The 22,570-nt window shown below is 55.1% G+C and overlaps 4 protein-coding genes across 4 annotated transcripts; 2 read left to right on the top strand and 2 right to left on the bottom strand.

Annotated features, from left to right (window-relative positions):
- Positions 1–670: 670 nt before the first annotated feature.
- GUITHDRAFT_67756 (hypothetical protein) lies at positions 671–6,987 on the top strand (the record flags this gene model as incomplete). The annotated part of the gene is made up of 14 exons (XM_005836559.1): positions 671–865; positions 924–987; positions 1,036–1,130; positions 1,176–1,229; positions 1,438–1,516; positions 1,611–1,826; positions 1,985–2,097; positions 2,254–2,439; positions 2,580–2,799; positions 2,994–3,076; positions 3,158–3,244; positions 3,394–3,473; positions 3,802–3,934; positions 4,075–6,987. Coding segments are annotated over 14 exons (4,518 nt in total), but the record flags the coding sequence as incomplete, so codon positions are not given.
- A 206-nt stretch (positions 6,988–7,193) lies between these two features.
- Positions 7,194–8,014, bottom strand: GUITHDRAFT_104597 (hypothetical protein; the record flags this gene model as incomplete). Its single annotated transcript, XM_005836560.1, has 3 exons — positions 7,194–7,432; positions 7,473–7,596; positions 7,976–8,014. The coding sequence occupies 3 exons, from the start codon at positions 8,012–8,014 to the stop codon at positions 7,194–7,196; spliced, it is 402 nt and encodes a 133-aa protein (XP_005836617.1).
- A 323-nt stretch (positions 8,015–8,337) lies between these two features.
- On the bottom strand, positions 8,338–10,033 carry GUITHDRAFT_104598 (hypothetical protein; the record flags this gene model as incomplete). Its single annotated transcript, XM_005836561.1, has 7 exons — positions 8,338–8,650; positions 8,907–8,917; positions 9,134–9,247; positions 9,461–9,542; positions 9,690–9,766; positions 9,815–9,884; positions 9,939–10,033. 7 exons carry the CDS (start codon positions 10,031–10,033, stop codon positions 8,338–8,340), a joined length of 762 nt encoding a protein of 253 aa, XP_005836618.1.
- A 6,476-nt stretch (positions 10,034–16,509) lies between these two features.
- On the top strand, positions 16,510–19,503 carry GUITHDRAFT_104600 (hypothetical protein; the record flags this gene model as incomplete). The annotated part of the gene is made up of 24 exons (XM_005836562.1): positions 16,510–16,560; positions 16,607–16,649; positions 16,694–16,793; positions 16,847–16,890; positions 16,975–17,042; positions 17,085–17,132; positions 17,187–17,229; positions 17,279–17,312; positions 17,362–17,392; positions 17,435–17,504; positions 17,572–17,692; positions 17,940–18,006; positions 18,092–18,141; positions 18,192–18,245; positions 18,294–18,329; positions 18,394–18,461; positions 18,515–18,550; positions 18,604–18,644; positions 18,756–18,813; positions 18,859–18,926; positions 18,982–19,036; positions 19,083–19,113; positions 19,162–19,252; positions 19,303–19,503. 24 exons carry the CDS (start codon positions 16,510–16,512, stop codon positions 19,501–19,503), a joined length of 1,509 nt encoding a protein of 502 aa, XP_005836619.1.
- Between the last annotated feature and the right edge of the window lie 3,067 nt (positions 19,504–22,570).

Here is a 22,570-nt window from a genome sequence, read left to right on the forward strand (position 1 = left end):
TCAAGCCCAAGGGGTGGGGTAGTTGACTCATCTGCTCAGCCACCGGTCATGATATCCACTACGACATTTATTGAGAAGCCTAGGGGTAGTGGGCAAAGAGATCGGGTCCATCAGGAAGGTGGGGTGGGGTGGGGTGAAATTGAGGACTACCAAGTTTGACATGATTTGTCTTTTTGGCTTACATTTGAAAAATAATAGGTCAATTTCAGAGCGCACTTCCAATCTCATTGCCACGCGGCAATGGAGGCCGTGCCGGTCGGAGACTCCTCATGCGTTCGCTTCGACGTGACGCTGGAGGGGAACCTTGCTGAGGTGAGGAGGCAGAAGGAGGAAGATGAAGATGGGGGCATGGTTGGGTGGGAGGAGGAGGCGAGGAGGAGGAGGTCGTGTACACCTAGACATGCGGAGAGGGAAAAGAGGTCTCGACTCTTTGCCTTTCACGCTTGGGCAGAGGCCCTTTTCATGCTCGCCGCAGCCATGATTTGAGAACTCCATTTTATTCAGTAGTGTCCTTGCTCTCCGCTGCCTATGTGAAGTGCTCAATCATAGTTGGCCCATGCATCGATCTTTTCTTGGGTACATGTATAGGATTCTCTATTTGCGGTGGAGGGTCTTTGTGGCCCATCACACTTGAGATTAACATCTGCAGCTGGCTGATCCGTTTTGATGGCAGGAAATCGTGCAGGCGGTTCCTGCTCATGCATACATTCTGATCGCAGACGAGAATGTGTTCGCCCTTTACGGCGAAAAATTCATCCAGAAGTTCAGCAAGACTGGCAAAACTCTTCATGTCAAAGTTCTTCCCTCTGGAGAGACAACCAAGGACAGGAAAGTGAAGGAAGAAGTCGAAGACTACATGCTCGAGGTGACTTCGAACGGCAGAGGCGATGAATCTTGTGGGCTTCTAACGACCAGCGCTGCAGATGAAGATGAACCGAGATTCGTGCTGCATTGCGATGGGAGGAGGCGTCATCGGCGATCTCACTGGTTTGCTCCCTCCACTCCTTGAGGAACAAGGGGCTCATGCTCGTCCAGGCTACATCGCAGCTACTTACATGCGAGGAGTTCCTTTCGTGCAGATCCCAACGACCTTGCTTGCCATGGTTGACGCGTCCGTCGGCGGCAAGACGGTGAGGTCTCAACGAGTTGCCTCTCTCTCGTTCATTCTTACTCAGGCCGTCAACACACCGATGGGCAAGAACCTGATCGGAGCCTTCCATCAGCCTGTGGTGGGTACCTCCTCCTCCTCCTCCTCCTCCTCCTCCTCATGCAGTCCCGCCTCTCTCTCCTGCTGGTACTGCATCCGCCTCCTATTCTCATCACTTCTTCCTCTCGTCTTGAGTACTCTTCTCCTCCTCTTCGCCCTGAGTCCTCCTTTCCTTGTTCCTCGGTCTGTTTCCAGGCTTGCCTGCACGTGGATGAAAAGTATTCTTTCAGGTTGTTTACATGGACATGGCGTTTTTGGATGGTTTCAGCAAACGCGATCCCAAGAGAGCAGAAAGAGAGTTCCGTGCAGGTGAAGAGAAGCTTGTTCGAACGGAGAGGAGGAATGGGCGGGCGAGCGAGCAAGCGGAAAAATAGGAGAGAGGGATGATTGATTTCCATGCCAGGCATTGCTGAGATCATCAAGACCGGAGCGATCTGGGACGCCTCCTTGTTTGAAGTTTGCGAGCAGAAAGTTGAGCTGATTCAGAGCCGCGATCATGCCGTTCTTAACGAGATTGTTCGACGATCTGTCGCCATCAAGGCTGAGGTTGTTACCCTCGACCCCAAAGAAGGCGGTCTTCGCGCGATCTTGAACTGGGGACATACTGTTGGACATGCGGGTGAGTTGAGAAGAAAGAGATGAAGCAAGACAGGGATGAGGGAGATAGTTGCGGTGGGAATCGTGTTGGTGATGGCAATGAAGATGTGGAGGAAGAGGCATGTGATCAAGAAAACAATGAGCCATGCGGGTTTCGCTCTCTCATCATCGTACTTGCAGTCGAGGGTCTCTGCGGCATGGCGGATTACTCCGATGGGCTGCTTCACGGCGAGTGCGTGGCGATCGGGATGGTGTTGGAGAGCAACCTTGCTCGAGCGATGGGCCTGCTACATGTGATGCTTTCTGCTCCCGCTCCTCCTCCCTCCTCCTCTATCCTCCACTCTTCACTCTCTCTCTCGCGCTCCTTCTCTATCCTCCCTGTCATCTTCCATCTTCCTCCATGAGCTTTTCATTGTTCAACGTTGCCGTTACTGACTGTGATGGGACAGTCCTCTGCCGTTGGCCGCATCATCAGGTGCATTCAAGCTTACAACCTCCCTATCAAGATCCCCGAGGCTCTTCACATCGACGACATCATGAAGAAGATGATGGGCGACAAGAAGAACACTGGAGGCAAGCTCAAGTGCGTTCTCTTGGACAGGATCGGCCATTGTTACGAGCCCAAGGCAAGCATGGTGAGATCGTCACTTCTGTCCTCCTCCTGCTAATCCTACTTCCCACCTCCTTACCCCTGCCCTGCTCCGTCTTCCTCCCTCTCCCTCTCTCCCCCCCTCTCTCCCTCTTCCTCGCCCTCTCCCTCACGCAAGATCCACAGGTGGATGTGGAGCTAGTCAGGATGGTTTGCTCCCCCAACATCTCTCCGGTCCCGTCAGGCCCTCTCTCCGGCACAGTTCGTGTCCCTGGCTCCAAGTCTGTCTCCAATCGCGTCCTTCCGCTCGCTGTCATGGGACGAGGAGACTGCAGGATCAAGGGCCTCCTGCACTCCGACGACACCCAGCGCTGCATGGAAGCCTTGTGCCTCCTCCATCCTCAAGGTTCCTCCTGATCTCCTGCTGACCTCCTGCTGTCCCATCCTCCTCCCTTACCCGCTGCCGCCTTCCATCCCTCCATCATCCTTCCCCTATCTCTCTTTTTTTTCCCTTCCACTCCCTCTCCTCCTCTCGCTCCCATCTCCCGTCTCCCCTGTCATCGTGCGCTGTCTTGCTTACAGCCTCACTCTCTGCTTCAGGTGAGGCTGCCTTCGAGTGGGAGGAAGGAGGAGAGGTTCTTCGCGTTTCCGGAACCAACGGCAACCTTCGTGTGCCAAAGCAGGTAGCAAGGAAGAGGGGGGGGGCGGCAAGGAACGAGGAGATGATGAGTAGGACATGGTCAGGGTTTGATGGGATGCTTTAGGAACTTTATCTTGGAAACTCTGGAACAAGCGCGAGATTCTTGAGTGGAGTTGCAACGGTCATCAAGGAGGAGGGAGGATCCGTCGTGGTAACATTCGCTCCTGCTACTTTCCTTTCCTTCATACCTGCCTCCTCCTTCATGTCCGTCCTCCCCCCATCCTTCGAGCTCAGTTCGCCGTCCTCCTCCTCCTCCTTCTCCCCTCCTGCTTTTCCTTGCATTGATTGGTTTCCGAGCAGATCACGGGGAACAAGAGGATGAAGCAGAGGCCCATCAAGGATATGGTCGACGCGCTCGTCAAGTTTGGCTGCACCATCGAGTGAGGCTCTTGCTCCTGCTTCTTCTCCTCCTGTGCCTTCCCCAACCTGCCCACTCTCCATCCCTTCTCGTCCTTCTTATGAGACCCCGCCCCCACCCTCTCCCCAGCACACACGCGCAACACAGCGCCCCTCCCTGTGCCCTTCCTCCTTCCCATCCTCCTCCTCTTCTTCATTCATCTACTTCTCCCTCCTCCCATCACTCCCTCCCCATCCTCAATCTTCCAGCTTCCAAGCTACTGTTCTCCCTCCCCTGCTCCCCCCCCTCTCACGCACACACACCTCCACTCTTCACAGCTCTTCCTTGGCTCCTTGTCTGACAGTCCGCAGGTACCTCGAGGGGGAGGGCTGCCCACCCATCAAGATCGTCTCTAAGGGTCTCAACGGAGGCACAATCACAATGTCTGCTCAGATCAGCAGCCAGTACGTGTCAGGCATCCTCCTCGCCGCTCCTCTTGCCCAGGTGCTCCCATCTGTCCTCCTCCCTCACCTTTCGTCTCCCCCTTCCCCTCTCTCCCTTCCAAACTTCTACCCGCTCCTTCGTTGTTCCGTCTAACTTCTCGTTCTTGTTCCTCATGCTCGGACCCTGACGGTGTAGCACAGGGCGACCTAACGCTCCAGCTTGAGGAGGACAAGCCGATCTCTGAGCCCTACGTGGACATGACGGTGGGGATGATGAGGGAGTTCGGCGTTCAGGTCCAGAAGCCCAGCAGCAACAGCTACCTCATCCCCAGCAGCGGCTACACCAACCCTCCTGTCTACGAGGTCGAGGCTGACGCCTCGGCTGCTACCTATCCCCTCGCCATCGCCGCCATCACCGGGGGCCGAGTGACGTGCGAGGCTGTCGGGGCAGGGAGCGTGCAAGGAGACGCCAACTTCTGCCACCTCCTCGCCAAGATGGGCTGCAAAGTCGAACAGACGCCCAGCAGCACCACGGTAGAGGGCCCTCCAGCTGGGCAGCTGATGGGGCTCGGGGAGATTGACATGGAGTCGATGACGGATGCGTTCATGACGGCGGCGGTGCTGGCGGCGGTGGCGAAGGGGAAGACGATGATCCGCGGGGTGGCGAACCAGCGAGTGAAGGAGTGCAACAGGATCCTGGTGATGGTGGAGGAGCTAGGCAAGTGCGGGGTTGTGTGCCGTGAGCTGAGCGATGGGATCGAGATCGAGGGAGCAGGGGGAGTCGAGGGCCTTAGAGGCGCGACGATCCTCTGCCATGACGACCACCGCATCGCCATGTCGTTCGGCGTGCTGGGCTGCCTCCTGCCCGGGCTGATCATCACAGAGAAGGAGTGCGTGGAGAAGACCTACCCCGAGTTCTGGGACCACCTCCGTCTCAAGCTGCGAGCCCAGCTGATGAGCGCAGACTCGCACATCCACCTGGAGGGGTCGAAGGCGACCGACCCTCACTGCATCCTCATCGGGATGCGCGGGGCGGGCAAGACGACGATGGGGAAGGAGCTGGCAAGGAGGACGAAGAGGGAGTTCGTCGACATGGACGACGTGGCGGTTGCAGAGATTGGGATGCAGATCATTGACTTCGTGCACGCCAACGGGTGGCCCAAGTTCCGGGAGCTGGAGGCGGCGCTGCTGAAGCGGGTGCTGCAGGAGAAGAAGAGGGGATGCATCATAGCGTGCGGGGGAGGGATCGTGGAGACTGAGGAGTGCAGGGAGGGGCTCAAGGCCGCGGCGCAGGCAGGACACATGGTGGTGCACATGATGAGGGATATCCGAGAGATTGAGGAGCTCCTGACCTCGGATCCCTCCCGCCCCAAGTTGCCAGAGCCTCCCGCGGTCGCCTGGACCAGGAGGGAGCCGCTGTACAAGCAGTGCAGCACCCATGAGTTCCTGATCCTGTCGGCTGCGGAGGAGGGAGAGGCGGCACATGAAGAGCTCTTCTCCCTTGTCGACCGGTTCCTCCGCTCTCAGCTTGCTCCCGTTGTGGAGGACTCCATCACGATCTCCCTGACCTACCCGGACATGAAGGAGGCTTCTTCCTACATCCCCGAGATCGAACGAGGAGCCGATGTCCTTGAGTTCCGCGTCGACCTCCTCAGCGACTGTTCCCTCCTCAACGCTCGGCTCCAGCACGCGATCCTGCGCAGGGTTGCCACCCTCCCCATCCTCTGGACGGTTCGTTCGGTCAGCCAGGGAGGGAAGTTTGCGGGCTCCGAGGAGGAGATGCTTGCTCTACTCCAGCTGGGCCTGCGCCTGGGCTGCGAGTTCGTGGACGTGGAGAGCTGCTGGTCAACGGCGATGTGCAAGGCAGTGGTGGACAAGAAGGGGAGCTCGAGGGTAGTCGCCTCCTTCCACGACTTCTCGGAGCGCGCGTACACGGCGGAAGAGCTGGAGAAGCTCTTCCTCCGCCTGCGCATGCAGGGGGGAGCAGACGTGGTCAAGGTTGCCATCCGCACGACGAAGGCGACACAGGTAGCGGACATGCAGCATGCGATCAATCGGTTCCGCGCGCGCAGCTCACTGCCAGCCGTCGGGCTCTGCATGGGAGAGGAGGGGAAGCTCTCTCGGGTTCTCAACAAGTTCCTCACCTTCAGCACTCACCCGCTCCTCCCCGGCACAGCCGCTCCTGGTCAGCTAGTGGCTGAGGACATCCGGCGGCTCAAGGTGGAGCTGGGGCTGCTCCCTGCCACCTGCTCCTTCTTCCTCTTCGGCTCCCCGATCGCCAAGAGCGCCTCCCCAGCCATGCACAACGCCGCCTTCGCCGCCTGCGGGCTCAAGGGATGGAGCTACGAGCGTTGCGAGACGGCAGACGTTTCGGTGGCGCTGGAGACGATCTCTTCCGCCTCCTTCGGCGGAGGCTCCGTGACGATCCCGCTCAAGGAGGAGCTCCTGCCGCACATGCACATCCTGACCGACTCGGCACGGAGGATCGGAGCCGTCAACACCATCACCGTGAAGAGAGGAGGGGACGGGTCTCGCATCCTCATCGGCGACAACACCGACTGGGTAGCCATCCACCGACTGGTGCAGGATCGGCTCAACATGAGGAGGCTGGCGCAAGGAGGCGAGCCCCGAGTGCTGCTGGTGGGGGCGGGAGGGACCGCAAGGGCCGCCATGTACGCGCTGAAGAAGCTGCGGGGGATCACGGGCCCCGTCCTCGTCTACAACAGGACAAAGTCGCGCGCAGAAGCGCTGGCCGCGGAGTTCGGAGCTGAGGTGGTGGAGGACCTCAGCTCGGTGACGCAGCTGGGGGTCATCGTGAGCACCATCCCCCCCGACGGGCATGCCGTCATCCCCGAGACGCTCTTGCAGGCAAGGCCGATCATGCTTGATGCGTCCTACCTACCCGGGGGGACGTCGCTGAGCCAGCGCGCGGCTGCCGCCGGCTGCGACCTGATCATCGGGCCACACATGCTGTTTGAGCAGGCTACGTACCAGAGCGAGAGGTGGACGGGGAGGAAGGCGAGGAGGAGCGTTATGGCCAAGGCCATCTGCTCTCACTTTGGAGCAGAGAGCGGGTTGCAGGCGCTGCTGGCTCATGAGATGAAGGGACAGTGAGGGGAGGAGGAGGAGGAGGAGGAGGAGGAGGAGGATTGAGTGAAATGACATTGAGAACAACTGGAATTGATTGAAAATGGATGAAAATTCTTGTGTGAACATCGAGGGGTCATCTTTTCATCGTAACTTCTATCTTTTCATTCAACAATGCTGTACAACGCTGCTGTGGAACAACGCTGCTGTGGAGGGAGCTTGAAGATGGCAGTTTACCTCTCAACACTCCTCATGCTCGTCGTCTGAATGTTTTTGCGTCGTCGTCGGTCGTCATCATCATCATCATCATCGTCGTCATCATCATCATCATCATCGTTGTTGTCGTTGTCGTTGTCCTCATCATCATCATCATCATCATCATCATCATCATCATCATCATCATCATCATCATCATCATCATCATCATCATCATCATCATCATCATCATCATCATCAACGTCATCATCATCATCTTGCAAACAACATCGTCAAAGTCGACATCATCATCACACTCATCATGTCTGGCAACAAATTTCGCCCCGCAGCTATCAGCACGACTTTGCCGTCAACGTAGCCGATCTGACCATCGTCGACCAGCCCCCAACACTTGATCATGTTCTTGCCCGTCTCGTCGTCCTGTTCAGTTGTCAGGACAAAAAGGAAGAAAGGCAAAGAAGGAGGGCAGGAGGAGCAGGAGCAGGAGCAGGAGCAGGAGCAGGAGGAGCAGTAGGAGCAGGAGGAGCAGTAGGAGCAGGAGCAGGAGGAGCAGTAGGAGGAGCAGGAGCAGGAGCAGAAGCAGGGGCAGGAGCAGGTGATGAGAACCAAAAAGAGCATAATCAACGAAATGAGGTGGGAATAGGTCGAAGAGGAGGAGGAAACGATGGGTGAGGAGGAAGAAAAAGAGGATGGTGGAGGAGAAGGACAGCAAATGGAGGAAGAGCAGCAGCAACAGCATGAAAACGTGGGATTCCAAAGAGCGGGGAGGAGCGGGGAGAACAGTTTCTCCATGTCTCACCCTAGAGATGGCGCAGGTATGGTATCCTCCCGCTGACATCAGACTCCATTGCAAGTTCTCGCAGATCGCCGTTCGCTTCCAGGCCGAGCAAGTTTCAGTTCCGATCTTACCACATGGACGGAAGGGAACATTATCCTGTCTCTCTTCGTCACATTCGCCTCGTTCACCTCCGCCACCTCTCCGTCCTCCCTCTTTCCCCTTCGCCTTTTCTAGTTCCTGCTCCTTCTCCTTCACCACCTCCTCCCCCTCCCCCTCCCCCTCCCCCTCCCCCTCCCCCTCCTTCCCCCAACTCGAAGGCCCATAACCCCCTTCTTCCACCTCACTCCATCCTTCCTTCTTCCCTCCTTCCGCCTCTCCCCCCGTCAGCTCTCAGCACTTGCCTGGTCGTACGCGTAGTCACCCCAGCACAAGGCGTTCTTCCCAGGAGACGTCGAGGCCCCGCAGATCCGCTCGGCAGGATCGCGGAGGAAGATGCCGCACGCGTGATGGTACCCGACGGAAAAGGACAGCCAGTGGTAAGGTCTCGTCCTCATGCACTTGCCGTTGCTGCAGTTGATCATGGCGAACGTCGTCGGGTCGTAGGAGCCGTCCAGCTGCTCAGCCGTCGCATTCCCGAGGATGGGAACCTGTTCTTGCCGCTGGGGAACAGTGGCCTGCCCTCGTACGTTGGCTCCCCTGCTGGAACTATCACCTGCTCCGTCCTCTCCCTGATTTCGAATCTCTTCCTTGCATATCGCCACCCTGCTCGCACCCAGCCTTGCTTCCTTGCTGTTTCTTCCCTCCCTCCCTCCCTCCCTCCCTCCCTCCCTCCCTCCCTCCCTCCCTCCCCTTCCCCAATCTCTCCTTCTCGCACAAGCAATACTTGCCAGCATTCCACTCTCGCCGAGACGTCCATGGCACATGTCACCGCTCCCCCGCAATCAACACTCACCCATGTACGACCTGACGATGTCACGACGAAAATCAGCATCACTACCATTCTTCACCTCCTCCCTTTCCATCCCTTTTCCTCCCCCTCCTCCCGTCACAACCCCATACCCGCAATCCACTCTCCCTCCTTGCCTCCTCTTCTCTCCTCTTCTCTCCCCTTCTCTCCTCTTCTCTTCTCTTCATTCTCTTCCTCCTCTCCTTTCACTCACTGATCAATGCATTCGGCACTTTGGTTCTGTCGTGGCCATCAAGACCCCAGCAAGTCAACTTCCCTTTCCCGTCCACCGCACAAGAATGCTCAGTAGCGCTGCAGACACTCACGTAACCGCTTCCTGCTGGCGCCTGCAGGCTCACCCGTCAACTGCTTCACGCTGATCTAGCTCTTCTCTCCTCCATCTTCATCTTCTTCTTCGTTTCCTCCTCCTCCTCCTCCTCTACCTCATCCTCCTTCTCTTCTACCTCCTCCTCCTCCTCCTCCTCCTCTACTCGACTCCTCCTCCTCCTGCCCCACCTCCTCCTCCTTCTCTTCCTCCTCCTCCTCATCCTCCTCCTCACCTGCGTCTTCCCGTTCTTGTTCTCTCCCCAGCATCGCAGCGACTTGTCGGGCAGAGCGATGCCGCACGCATGCTTTTTCCAGCTTCACACATGTCAGTGCAGACACGAGACAGCAACGAGCACAACCAGCCACGTCCTGCCAAGTCCCATCCAGCAACCCCGGAGCCTCTCCGTGCCTTGACGCACGCGAACGCGAGTGTGAGGGAAGGAGGAGCACGAGAGCTGGTACCTGTTGTCTCCCCAGCAGTACAGCCTGCTACTAAGAAGAATCCCGCAAGTGAACTTCCATCCGCTCGAGATCTTGGACTGCAGCACCAGTCAGGAAGCTTGCTTCCTCTGCCTGTGCTCTATCACCCATCCTGTTGCGACAGGAGGTTGCTTCTGCCCCTCTGCTCCTCGGCCGAAGCAGAGGACAGGGAGCTCGCTGTGAGGAGGAGAGTCAACGTGCCCCTCATGACTTCTCCCCCTCCTCTCTCACTTGGTGCGACGGATAGCGCAAGTGTGTAGCCCCCCGCAGCTCACGGTTTGCCAATCCCTCTCATCTGCGATCGTCCTTTCCTGCATCTGCTGCATCAGGGATGAGACAAAGGCAAGCTCCTTGCCTGGATGAGAAACCCCAGGCAAGATGCTGAGTTTGTGACGGCAGGACAATCCTCTGCGATTCCTCTCACTCAACGCCAAGGCAGCCAGCACAGGGGTCACCCGTTGCAGCAGAAGCTGCGGTTGTCTGCAGCAACCGACGGTCATGGAGGCTCCTTGCGCTGTGAGAGGAAAGCCAAGGGCTCCATCCGACGAGGTCATGCGTCACTGAGAGATGAAAGAGCAAGAGGAAGAGGAAGATCTGCGCAGCTCGGGTTGGATCAGACCTTTTCATCGCGCCCTGCAGCTGCTCCCCCCCACCCGGCGTCTCCCTCTCGTCTCCCTCTCAATCTCCAGAAGTTCTCCTCGTTCCCGCTCTTGCCCCTCCTCCTTCCTCCTTCCTCCTTCCTCCTCCCTCCTCCTCCTCCTCCTCCTCCTCACCTGCATTCTACCGCCCCCGCCCATCATCGTCTGAGCTCACTGATCTGATCAACCACCTTGCAGGCCATTTGCTCTTGCCCCTCATACCGCATCACGTCGGGATCATCGGCATGACTGAGTGCCCGGAGTCCGGGGCCGCCGGGCCGGGCCCGTGGCCCGGCCCTGGCGGCCCGAGAGTGGCAGTGACTCAGTGGCCCCATTGGATCACCAACTTGGGCCTGATTGCCTAAATTTTCAAGCAGGCACCCTAAAAATATATATAGCACGAGACCGTCAGAAATCAATTTTCTTCAGTACTTGATTCAATTTTAGTCATCATGCCTGGCGCACTACGAAATCTTCTACGGTGAAATTCGCGTTATCCAAACATTGTCCTCGTACTGATTTTTAAGTTAACTTTGAATAAAAACCAACTCGTTGCTCGCGTTGGGCAACACTGAAACTCAGCAGTCACGTGACTTGTTGCTGCTTGCGCGCCAGACGGCCCAGTAGCATTCAATACGGGGAGCACATGAAACTTAGCGGCCGTGACTTCACAGATTCTCATCATTCAACATAATCCAGAAAGAGGATAACAGCCTGGCAGACGAGTCATACCAAAATGGCACGCTATTTGTAGACATCACTGTAGCGATCTGTTACCGGGCACGGTATCTGTCACTTTGAAATTTCATTTAAAAGATATTAATTAAGACAGAGGCTATATTTCACACTCATCAATCATAGATTAGTCGTTGAATAGAGAAGCTGGACTGTGACATGCGTTTCAACAACCGTCTCCAGAGGCCTTCAACTTAGATCCAACATTTTCGGTAGGTTGTCACAGATACTGGGCCGTGACGTCCCTGAAGTTAGTCTTGCCACGTGCTTACATGCGTCATGCATCGCCTGCCGTGTGTCGCTGCCCTTGATTCAAATCTCAACATCAATTTCATCCGATTCGTCGGCAGTCAGAAACCACTCGATCCACTTCTGGTCCACGATCTGCTCAGAGATGTCCTCAGCATTTGCGTCTCCACCATCACTTTCCACTTGCACGCAATCGGACGAAATGTCGGATTCAGACATGGCATCGTCTTGGTTGTCCGCAACGGGAGCAGGTTCTGATGGTTTTGTCGAAGATGATCCGGAGGTCTTAATGTTGCTCAACAGACATTCTTCCGCCGTTCTGAACTTGGTGCGAGGTTTGGGCTGTGGTGCCGCTTCCGATTCTTCTTTGGCTTTTGATCTGGTGTATGGCCAACGATTTAAGCCCAGCCGACGGCAGGCTGTCTTGAGGCTTGTCAGTGAGATGCCCTAAGAAGGAGAGTGTAAGCTTTAACAGTAAGTGAGGATTCAAAGAGATCCAACTCACCAGTTCTTTGCAGCGTCTTCTTGACGGAGGTGATAGAGTCGCCCCAGCATGATCAAGTTGAGATCAACCTTGCCATTGCTTGGTTCTTTCCGGCCTTGGCCCTGGCCCTCACGACCACGTTTGATTGCATGTCTAGTTGAACGTTTACTGATTCGTGGCGTCAAAGTCGTTGCAGAAGTCTCCGAATCAAGCTTCGTCCTTAGGATTTCCTTGTGCTTGGGGCCGATGGCACAATGATGTCGCAACTTGCCAAGTTGGTCAGACGCTTGGGGAAAGTATCAGTCTCCTTGATGGAGAATTCCGGGATTATGCTCAGTATATCGTGAGAATGAGGGGAGGAGTTCACAGCAAGATGGTGCAATAGACAGAAGCAGGAGGGAAGGAGGGAGGACCAGCTGCGATGAGGGCGAGCTTGCTTTACTTGCGTGTGAGCTGCAGGGAGAGCAGTGGCACGCGGAACCTTGCTAGCCCCGTCCCTAGTTGAAATCTGGTCCCTACCCACCCCTTCGTGCGCCTCTCTTCTCCTTACCCCACCCCTCTATTTGCACCAGCGTGCGCTAGAAAAATCGGTGCGCCTGGTATAAAAGAGAACTTACCGCATTGACTACCCCACCCATGGATTTTCCGGGTAAAAAAATCGGACGAAAATGGACCTAGACCCCTCCTGATTTACTTTCGCAATGTACCCCTACCCCCCCTTTTCCCGAGTCGTTATTGGTCAATTAGAACCTTATCCAGAAATCCCGACCCGACCCCCACCCCACCGCCCTCCATCAGAATTACAAAAGTACCCCTACCCCCCTCCCTCTCACTTCCAGATTCAACTTTATATACATAGTTCAGTCTACCCACCCGTTCCCAACAGGTCAAGTTAACACTTGACGAACTGATACACCCTACCCTACAATATCACCGAGACCCACCCCTCACGCCCCATCTTCTATCTGCCCGTCTACTGATTGATATTGGTACCCCACCCCCACACTTCAGCTCGCCCCAGCCTGTCAGCTGCAAATCGCTAAAACACTTATAGTCGGAGCTCCGGTTTTTTCTTTGTAAAACCGTGATGTCGAAGAAGAGGGTGCAAGGTGGTTTTGACCGTGAGGAAATTTAAGGAGACGCAAGCGGTGACGAGAAGAAGGTGCAAGGTTTTAAAGATATGCAGGTTAGAACTGATACACGAGATAGCAACAGAGAACACACATGGTATCTTCTCTCATGTTAATGATGGTCCTGTCTCTCATCAGTGTTCCTAAAATAATTTGAATAAAAAACCTGTTTGCTAGAAGCATTCCCTAACAAACGGTGACAGCAATAACCAAGCTCATCTATGTTTCTCACTGACATGCTCTCTGAGAAAAGGTAGATCGGGGTTCGCAAAGTCACAAGCGAGGTAGAGAGAAATCCTGCGTCATGGCTGGTTGGAAGACAGGCAGGCAATTAGTTGAATGCACACACGGCTGTAATTGTATGTGCAGTATCAACAGGAATGCAGGCATTCGGACGAGTGACGAACCAAAAAGTAAGAAGTGTGAAATTCATGCTGTTGCCTGATTAGACGGAAAGACGGCGAAAAGTTGGAAGTTGTAACAGGGTGCGTGAACACTTTCGCAAGAAGGGGAGGTGAAAGGTGTCATCAAGCATACGCAGATATTCAAGATTGTCGAGCAAGGGGGAAGGAAGCATTCAGCCATTGTAGCACACACGGTCATTACACCCGGAGGCAGATGAAGGCAATAGGCTAGCAAGCAGGTCAGGCAGAGACTGAAGTCGTGTTCAGACGCAGACCCAGAGGTCTGTTTAATTGAATGCTATCACTGTTGTTTGTGAGGTATTCTGTAATTCATTTCACCATAATTTGAGAGTGAGATTTTCGAAGCAATTAGAACTTTTGCTGCAATGCCAATTTCTGAGATTCAAAATATGAATCGTTACACAGCAAAACAAGAAAAAAGCAGATGGCACTTCGATGAAGCAAAGAACTTCCTACATCCGGGGTGAACGGAAAAGGCACACCGTTCGGAATGATGTGTGTACAACAACGTTGTCACATACGACGACACAACAGGAGGGCATCCAAAGCTGTGACAGACAGAAGGACCCTGCCTCAAGTAGACTACATCAGATGCCATGTACGCAAAAAGCTCGTAAGAAGAAGAGAGCGCAAGAAGAAGAGAGGGAGATGAGGAAGAATCAAGTCAACTACAGAGGGAGCAGGTCGACATTACTGCTGTCAAGCAGCAAACAGGATATTGCAGTGCATTGACAACCATTTCTTACAACAACTGTGAAGTGATCAAACAGATTCAGGACATAGAAAGGGTGATCTGATCAAGCAGATTCAGGCATGGCAGGCTCTGACCGGGCTCTTGGACTCCTACTAGCCTACCAGGCTCCTGACCTTTCAGACCCTGCCAGCTGATGTCACGGATCACAGCGGATCACGCCGTGACCAGCCTACATGCTGACTGACCATGTGAGCTGCTGACTGACAGTCATGCGGAATTTTGTCATGGCAACAGTCGTAACTAGTTTGAGATACTGGGGTGCCTTGAGTAGGGGTAAAACGGGGGGCAATGCGGGGGTTAATTAAAGGGAGGCAGGGGCAAGATCGCAGGAGTAAACTCAAAATTGACTTATAAACTTTATTACGTCAGGGCAGGGGGGGGGTAGGGGTGGGTGGGCCTATCTAGGGATAAAAAAACTTCGGCTCGGTCCGCAGTACCAAATGCTCAAACGGTTTCCGTCAGCCTGAGGCATCTTGAGGAGGGGTGGGCTGGTCCTATGGATGGGGGGTCCATGGGTAGTCCGACGTCACGACCCTGATGAGCCTGGTGTGGGAGCTTCACCGCAGCGGCGAGCGCTTACACAGATCATACTCAGCGTCCTCAGTCGCAGACCTCTGAGCTAGCGCACGGATAACTCCTCCCGTCCATCATGGCACGACGTGAGTCATGTTCATATGTGCTCAGATCAAAAATGGTTGAGGCGGTATGCATGGCGCCATTTGCATACGTGTGTGAACAGCAGCGTCATGGAAGATGTTTGGACGCTTCGATCTCATCTCAGGATGTTCCTCTCATAGCACCAACCCTGCCGATGTTGGGGGCAAAGAGTTTACAGTCAGCGCGATCATGTTCAACTCATTCGTTTCCTCATTGCAATGATGGGATTACAGATGTTTTCGTGTGGTGGGAGACGACAGAGAGCTTCTCAGTACGATCGGAAGTCAAACACACATCACATCGTTGCTCCTGAAGTTGGATGCGCAATCAAACTTTGCAAGGGGATCGAGAGAAAGGGAGTACAACGGTATGCTGTCTTCGATTGAAGTCACAGTGACCCAGTCCTCGCCCCCAGATTCGCTCAGTCAAGTCAGTTTGGATACATGTCGATATAGTGCCATGATGAGTAAAGTGTGCAGTAGTGTGTACATGATACACAGCAACATGGCGGAATGAGGTCGCGATATCGGACTCGAAACCCCTCCAGTAGGAGATACTAGAGTTAGGCTAGCAACAAGGAACGGTGCAACTTTGGTAAAGTGTCACAGTAGTCAATTGGACGGAGCTGTGCTGTATCCGCTCACGTAGATCTATCACACCCTAGCACTGCGATACCGTACGGTCACCGGGTCACTCAGCTCGTGATAAGCCTGCAGGTGGCGCCCGGCGCCGGACGGTTCAAAGGCGCCGCGGTGACTCAGCCGGAGCCTGTACGAGTTTGTTGGCTGCAACAAAACAGGTTTCCGAGGCAAGTGCTCAAGTCCGACGGCCCACGGTACAGGAAAGCACTGCAGGATTGAGGAGCACATGAGAGACAGACCGTCGGACTGCCACGGTACTACCGTATGGGCGGCTAGGCTCGAATTCAAGTTGAAACCCACTGCCAGCATCCAGACCCAAGACCGTACGGAGTACGGCACACTGACGGAGACGACTCGTGACCGTGACAGTGACACAGTAAGGGCCGAGCCTTCACTGATAACCGGGCTCGGCGAACTTGGCATCTCCATGCCAGGCTACATTGGCTGCCGGAGTGTCCGACGGTCTTTACTCAAAGTTACGGTTAAGTCCAAAATCAGCCGCAGTGCACCGCCGGGGCCGCCGGGGACTCGGGAGTCCGGCCGACTCCCGGCGGGCCGGGCCGGGCACTCCGAATGGCAGGCCACATACCGTACCGCTTCTTTTTCAGTCAATAAAGGGAAAAGCTTTTTGAGTCTTTCGGCAAAGTGGAACAAGTTGCCAACGAGCAGGGGAGGTAGAGAGGAAGGAGGAGGTAGAGAGGAAGGAGGTGGTAGAGGAAAGAGGAGGAGGTAGAGGAAAGAGGAGGAGGTAGAGGAAGGAGGAGGAGGTAGAGGAAAGAGGAGGAGGTAGAGGAAGGAGGTAGAGGTAGAGGAAGGAGGAGGAGGTAGAGGAAGGAGGAGGAGGTAGAGGAAGGAGGAGGTAGAGGAAGGAGGAGGAGGTAGAGGAAGGAGGAGGAGGTAGAGGAAGGAGGAGGAGGTAGAGGAAGGAGGAGGAGGTAGAGGAAGGAGGAGGTAGAGGAAGGAGGAGGAGGTAGAGGAAGGAGGAGGAGGTAGGTTTGACGTCCAGAGAGCTGCGCAGGAAACCGGGAATGCTGACACATCCATGGGAGGAGAAATCAATGGAACTATCGTCGTGACTGCTGCTCAAAGATGAAAGAAAGGGAATGCAGCAGGATCATTCTGTGCCTTGTTTTCCTATCGGTGAATACTTGAACCGTCTTGGTTCTTGCGTGATGCACTGTGCTAGATCCTTGTGGCAAGCAGCCAGGAAGGCCAGAGGCATCAACAAGGTACAAGATTGCACTATCTCCTCGTTGTAGTGAACTACTTCAAGAGCTCGAAGGCCGCTACAGCAATCGCCTCGAGCTGGCAGTGCGATGTTTAGAGCATGGGATACAACTTCTGCGGTCCGAGCATCATCAGCAGGCACAGGGGTCATCTCGCGTGGCTGCGAGCCGTTGGGTCCTGACCCTCTCACACTCTACAGGTACATGCAGACCTCCTACAGGATGTCGCAAGACGTGGGGACAGGTGACTTCCTCCTCCTCTGGCTGCCCCCGCCCCTGCCCTCCTCTTTCTCCTGCTCCTGCTCCTAATCTCATGATCTGAATGTAGCAAACGCAAGCTCGATATCTAACAAGTTGAGATTTGCGTACATCAACGTCAGGATGCAATCGGCCATGGTAGACCGTGATGCGCAGCATGCTCCGCTCATGTCCATGCAGTATCTAGGGATGTTGTCTGAGGTAACCAAGTCAGATCACATCGCAAGGGTTGGTAGAAATACAAATGTGGGGCATTGCCTGATGGCGATGTGCTGCTATCAGAACTACTACATGTCAGCGTTGCGTCTGGCGAAGGAGCACAACAGTGAGATCTCGCTAGTCTAGAGGGAGGGTGTTGACGAGGATGGCTCCAGGCGTTCCGACCTTCTTTCATGTGTGCAGGCACGTGTTGTCGTTACGGTGCAGCTTCGTGTGTGTGAAGTTTGTTGGGTGGCAGAGAGAACCTGCGAGCGCTGGTGGAGAGAAAGGTGAAGATCAGGTGGTCGTGGCGAGTTCTGAACCATCGCAAGGCAAACAAAGATCACCAGTCCACTGAGGGGTTTTCCTCGGAGAGGTTCCTTGTCTTCAGGTTTTGGGCAGGTAAAATTAGTTTCTTCTCGTGCGTGCCGTCTCATACATCCATCGTCTTCCTCTGTCGTGCATCCAGGACTAAGCAACAGGAGGCAAGAGCTGATCGGGATGATCGGAGCAGCGAGGCTCCTGAACCGGACCCTCGTGCTCCCTGACATGGTGGAAGGAAGGTGGATGGCAAACCACAAGGCTAACAGGTCAGTCTCCCATGTCCTCCTCTCCTCGGGCTCCTGGGATGAGATCGAGGCAGGAAGCGAGAGGGGGTCGATCGTTTCCATGACCTCCAACGGCTCTCACAAGTGCCGCGCTTGCATTGATGGGTCTCAGCAACGCGCTGACGTGGACTTGTGACAGTACATCAAGCTGATAGATCAGAGTCGGTTTGTTTATGAGTGCGTCTCCTGCTCCTGCAGTCTGTCTGGCCCGCTGATCGCGTCCTTGCAGAGTCGTACCGAAGCTCCCGCCCGTCAACACAGAGCTTCACGTGCGGGACTACGCTTACTCGGGGCAGGTAGATCCCCATGTGCTACTTTCCTTTCCTTTCCCTGCACTTCTATTGGCTTTCCCTTCAGCCTGTCCGTTGACTTGGGGTCAAGTTTTCTTCCTTCGGGCTGTCCTACGGAACCATCTCCTACGTCTCCCCTGAGTAACTCCGGCGATCGTGTGGGGCTGCCCATGATTTTGGACGTCTGCCAGTCAAATCCAGTCCCCCCGCCCCCCCCAACAGCTCGAACAAGATCTCGGAAGAAGGTTGGAAACGTTGAAGACTCCGATGCCTCTGGTAATTTTTCCCCCCAGCAAGCTCCCTGTGCTCGCTATCGACTTCTCCTATCGGTGCTATCTCGCCATCTACCTGCTTTGCCTGCTCTTGTTTTCTCTCACGCCCGACAACCCCAAGGCTGCTCGACCTCGGCAACGCTGGAGAGTTTGAGTTCTTCAATGGGACTGCGGAGTGGACCCCGAGGAGTAAACTCCCATCGAGCTACTTGCCGTGGCAGCTCAAAGTTTTCACTTGGCAGGAATTGACGTGAAATTCACCCCGTCGGACTTCTACGGTAGTTGGGGAGATGATGTGAAATGAAGTGTTGACGACTGTGATGGTTGGCAGTTGAAATCCTTCAGCATTTGCACTTCTCCCAGCAGATCGCGGTGCCTCCTAGTCCACTTTCATTCTTGCTCGCTCCTTCTCTTCTTCTCCTTCCTGCCCTCTTGTCGTGGTCCTACTTTCTTGCTCTACACTCATGATTGCTCTCGTTGCAGAGCGCTGGACGCGCCGTCATGCTTGCAACAAATATGAGAGAAAGTTCGTTTCTTGCGGGTCAGTCCTTCTACTGGCGGATGGGGCATGACACATATGTTCCAGTGCATCTTCGTAGGAACGACATGTCCTACTGGAAGAATCGGCAGCATGCCTGGCCGGAGACAGACCAAGTGATTGAGCAGGCACGTAGGTGGGAAAGAGGCTGAGGGCTGACGAGCCTCCAAGGTCCAGACGCTGGCTCGATCGAGAAACTTGTCCGAAATCTTTCTCGCTACAGACGGTGAGGCTGGTGGGGGTGGGAGGAGACTGAAAGGAACTGGCTGCAGCGGATGGGAAGGAAATCTCGCGCATCCAGCGGTGAGGACCTGTCGTGCTTGCCATGCCTGCTGACCCTCTGCCTGTCAGTTCGATCCCCCAGCTCGTCCTCTTCGATCTCGGGCTGCGGAAGCGGATGGGGATAACGACGGGAGAGGCTCAGGTCGCCATAGTGGACCAGGTGAGGAGCCCAGCTCTGCCTCTGCATTCTCATCGGCTCTCGTCCTGCAGTTCGTCTGCTCTCGTGCTGCCTCCTTCCTGGGCAACTTCTGGTCGACCTTCTCCTGGGCGATCATCGAGGTGGTCGAGGCGCGTCCTCGAAGCGACTTGCTCACGGTGGAGCAGGAGAGGCACAAGCTCGGGCACGACAGCAGCAGCAGCCATTTCTTCCAGGTGCGCCTGGTCGAGGTGGTGGAAACAGGAGCACAGTGAGTCCTCGATGCAGGCGCCTCTCCCCCGAGACCATCCGCTAGCGGAGAGGACGAGGACGTTGAGATGACGTGGCGATGTTGTCACATCATCAACAGCAACAACAGCAACAACATACCACAACAATCAACATCGACATACTACCTTCACTCACTACGTCATCCGCTTCTCTCATCTCATTACACCATATCACCAGCTCTTCTCATCACATCACCTTATTCATTCGCTACAACACCTCTTCCTATCACTGCGTCAGCCCCTTCTCTCGTGCCCCCCTCGACGCTGAGCGAGGAAGGGAGGGGAAGGAGGAAGTTCGTGGGTCAGGGGCTGTACAGCGGCAGCTCAGGGTGCATATCGGTGTTGCGAGCCTTCCAGTCCTGGATGTCTGCAGAAACAAGAGTCAGCTTCCCCCTCCCTCCCCTGCCTCCTGTTCACCCGCCTCTTGCCTCTCCTTCCGCTCCCCCTCCACTCCTTCCTGCCTCCTATCCCCAAATATGTTGTTCCCGGCTATTTCTGATCGCTCCTCCCTGCCCCTGCCCCTGCCCCTCCAGTCTCTCCCACCTTGTCTCTTCCTCTGCTTCGCCGACTCCTTTAAGAAGTAGCTTCCAGCTAGCGTGTGGATGTCGTACGCGGGCTTCATGGAAGGCCTGCTCGTGCTGGCCCTCCTGCTGGGCTGTGTGCTGGAGTCAGGGGGATAGGAGTCCAGCTGCGATCTGTGAGAGGCAGTCTCGTCGTCCCTGGGACTTCCGTCTAGCGACCTTCTGCTGGACTTGTGCTGGACCTGAGAGAAAAGTTAGTAAAGGAGCTGAGGGAGGGAGAATAGGACAGGGAGGAAGGTGAGAGGGAGGGGTTGGTCAGGTGCACAGGATACCAGAAAGTGGGTTGAGGGAAGGAGGACGCTGCAAGCAGTCGATGCAAGGTTGAGGGGGGAGGAGGAGGAGGAGGAGGAGGAGGAGGAGGAGGAGGAGACGAAAAAAGAGGACGAAAAGAGGTCAGAGGAGGAGGAGGAGGAGGAGGAGGAGGAGGAGGAGGAGGAGGAGGAGGAGGAGGAGGAGGAGGAGAAGTTGGGTGCGATATGGTCTGGAATGGGGATGGAATACATCAGATGTTCTTCGCAGTCTGAGAGGAGTAGAGGCTGCCGTGCTAGTCTTGGCGTTGCTCGACGAGTGCAAGGTAGACTGCAGAACGTGATGAGCATCGCAGGAGGGGAGAGGTAGAGAGAGAGGGAGAAGAGAAGAAAGAAGGAGAGGAGGGGAGGAGGGGGAATGGAAGGTGAGAGAAGTGTTGGAGGGGAGGATCATCGGAGGGAAGGAGTGATGGAGAGGAGGACGGAGGAGAGAAACGAGGGAGAGATCATTCAGATACGCACATTTCCTGTTCTCGGTTGTAATTCGAACTCGTCAAGGAGGAGCTGAGAGATTGACTGATGTCAACATCATCACATGATGCAGGAAACAAGCTGTTACGCTGAATTTGCTTCCCTCCCACGTCTGTTGGCGCTTCCAGTCGAACTTCTGTGGGAAGAAGTTTCAGTGGAGGGCAGAGAAGTGAGAGGAGGAAGAGGAGGACGTTGAGATGGAGGAGCTGGTCAATGCAGAGGTAATGATAGTTGCAACAGTGATAGTGATGGAGTGGGAGGTGTAGAGAGGACAGGAGAAGGTGGCAGGATGAGGAGACTGGAGGTAACGGAGAGGAGGGAGGTAGCAACGAGGAGAGGAGACGGAGTTGACTACCTCCTGCTGCACTTTCTTCTCCTCCTTGACTTGCTTCTCGTTCTGCCCGCTGTGATGCTGCTTGTGGTTGTGGCTCATCTCGGGGAGGGAGAGGAGGATGGAGTGAGCCAGGCTGCTGCTGGAGGAGGAGCAGACGGGAGCAGAGCTGTGCCGCCGCTCCCTCACCCTCTGTATGGGATGATTCATTCCGTTGCTTTCCTCCCTCAGATTCGCCCGAGGGTTCTCGGAGCTCGTCCTCTGCTCTCGTCGCTCGTTCTCCTTGTCGTCTGTGGAGGTCGCCCCGACGTCGCTGGAGGATCGATGAGACTTGTGGCGGCTCTTGGAGTGTTTGCGCTCGTGCTGCAGCTTGTTCAGAGCATCCTTTGTTGACTTCTCCATGCTGTCCATCGAGAGGACGAGGAACTTGAGGATGAGAAGAATGGTCCTGATCCTGATAGGCTCTGTCAGAAACTCCTCCTCCTCGCATCCTCCTCCTCGTCTCCTGCTCCTGCTGCCCCAGCCCCAGCCCCTGCTCTTACTCCTGCCGCTGCTCTTACTGCTGCCGCTGCTCTTACTCCTGCCCCTGCTCTTACTCCTGCCCCTGCTCTTACTCCTGCCCCTGCTCTTACTCCTGCCCCTGCTCTTACTCCTGCCCCTGCTCCTTCCTACTCCTCAAGCTCTCCAGTTCTTACTGTCGGTTGTCGGCTTCGAGCATGGCGTTCGACATCTCTCTCATCGCAAAACGTTTGAGTTCAACGTACATCCTGCATCAGGGAATCGTCAAACAAGAGAAAGAAGAAAAAGTAGAACCAATGTAAGAAGAAGACAAGAAGCAAGACAAGAAGCAATAGAGCAAGCAAGAGAACAAGCTGCTCTTACATGGATCTGAACTGCTCCGCGTCGAACTCTCCGTCCTCATTGCAGAGACTCCCATCACACGTCAAACTGTCCGGGAGATTGTCAAAATCATCGATATCGACATTGTTTTGATCATCATCCCCATCATCATCTCCATCGTCATCTCCATCGTCATCTCAATCGTCATCTCCATCGTCATCTCCATCATCATCTCCATCATCATCATCATCTCCATCATCATCATCATCATCATCATCTCCATCATCATCATCATCTCCATCACCATCATCACCATCATCATCATCATTGTTATCATCATCTCCATCATCATTGTTATCATCATCTCCATCATCATCTCCATCATCATTGTCATCATCGCATCATTGTCAGTCACGATGAAGCTCGTCCCTTCTCACCTTGCAAAGTCTCCTTCTGTCATGTGAATCGAATCAGACAGCGGCAGCTTGCGCCTGCCCAAGCATTCAGCCCTCCTCCTCCTC

Source organism: Guillardia theta (genome assembly GCF_000315625.1).
Source record: "Guillardia theta CCMP2712 unplaced genomic scaffold GUITHscaffold_17, whole genome shotgun sequence".
NCBI lineage: Eukaryota > Cryptophyceae > Pyrenomonadales > Geminigeraceae > Guillardia > Guillardia theta.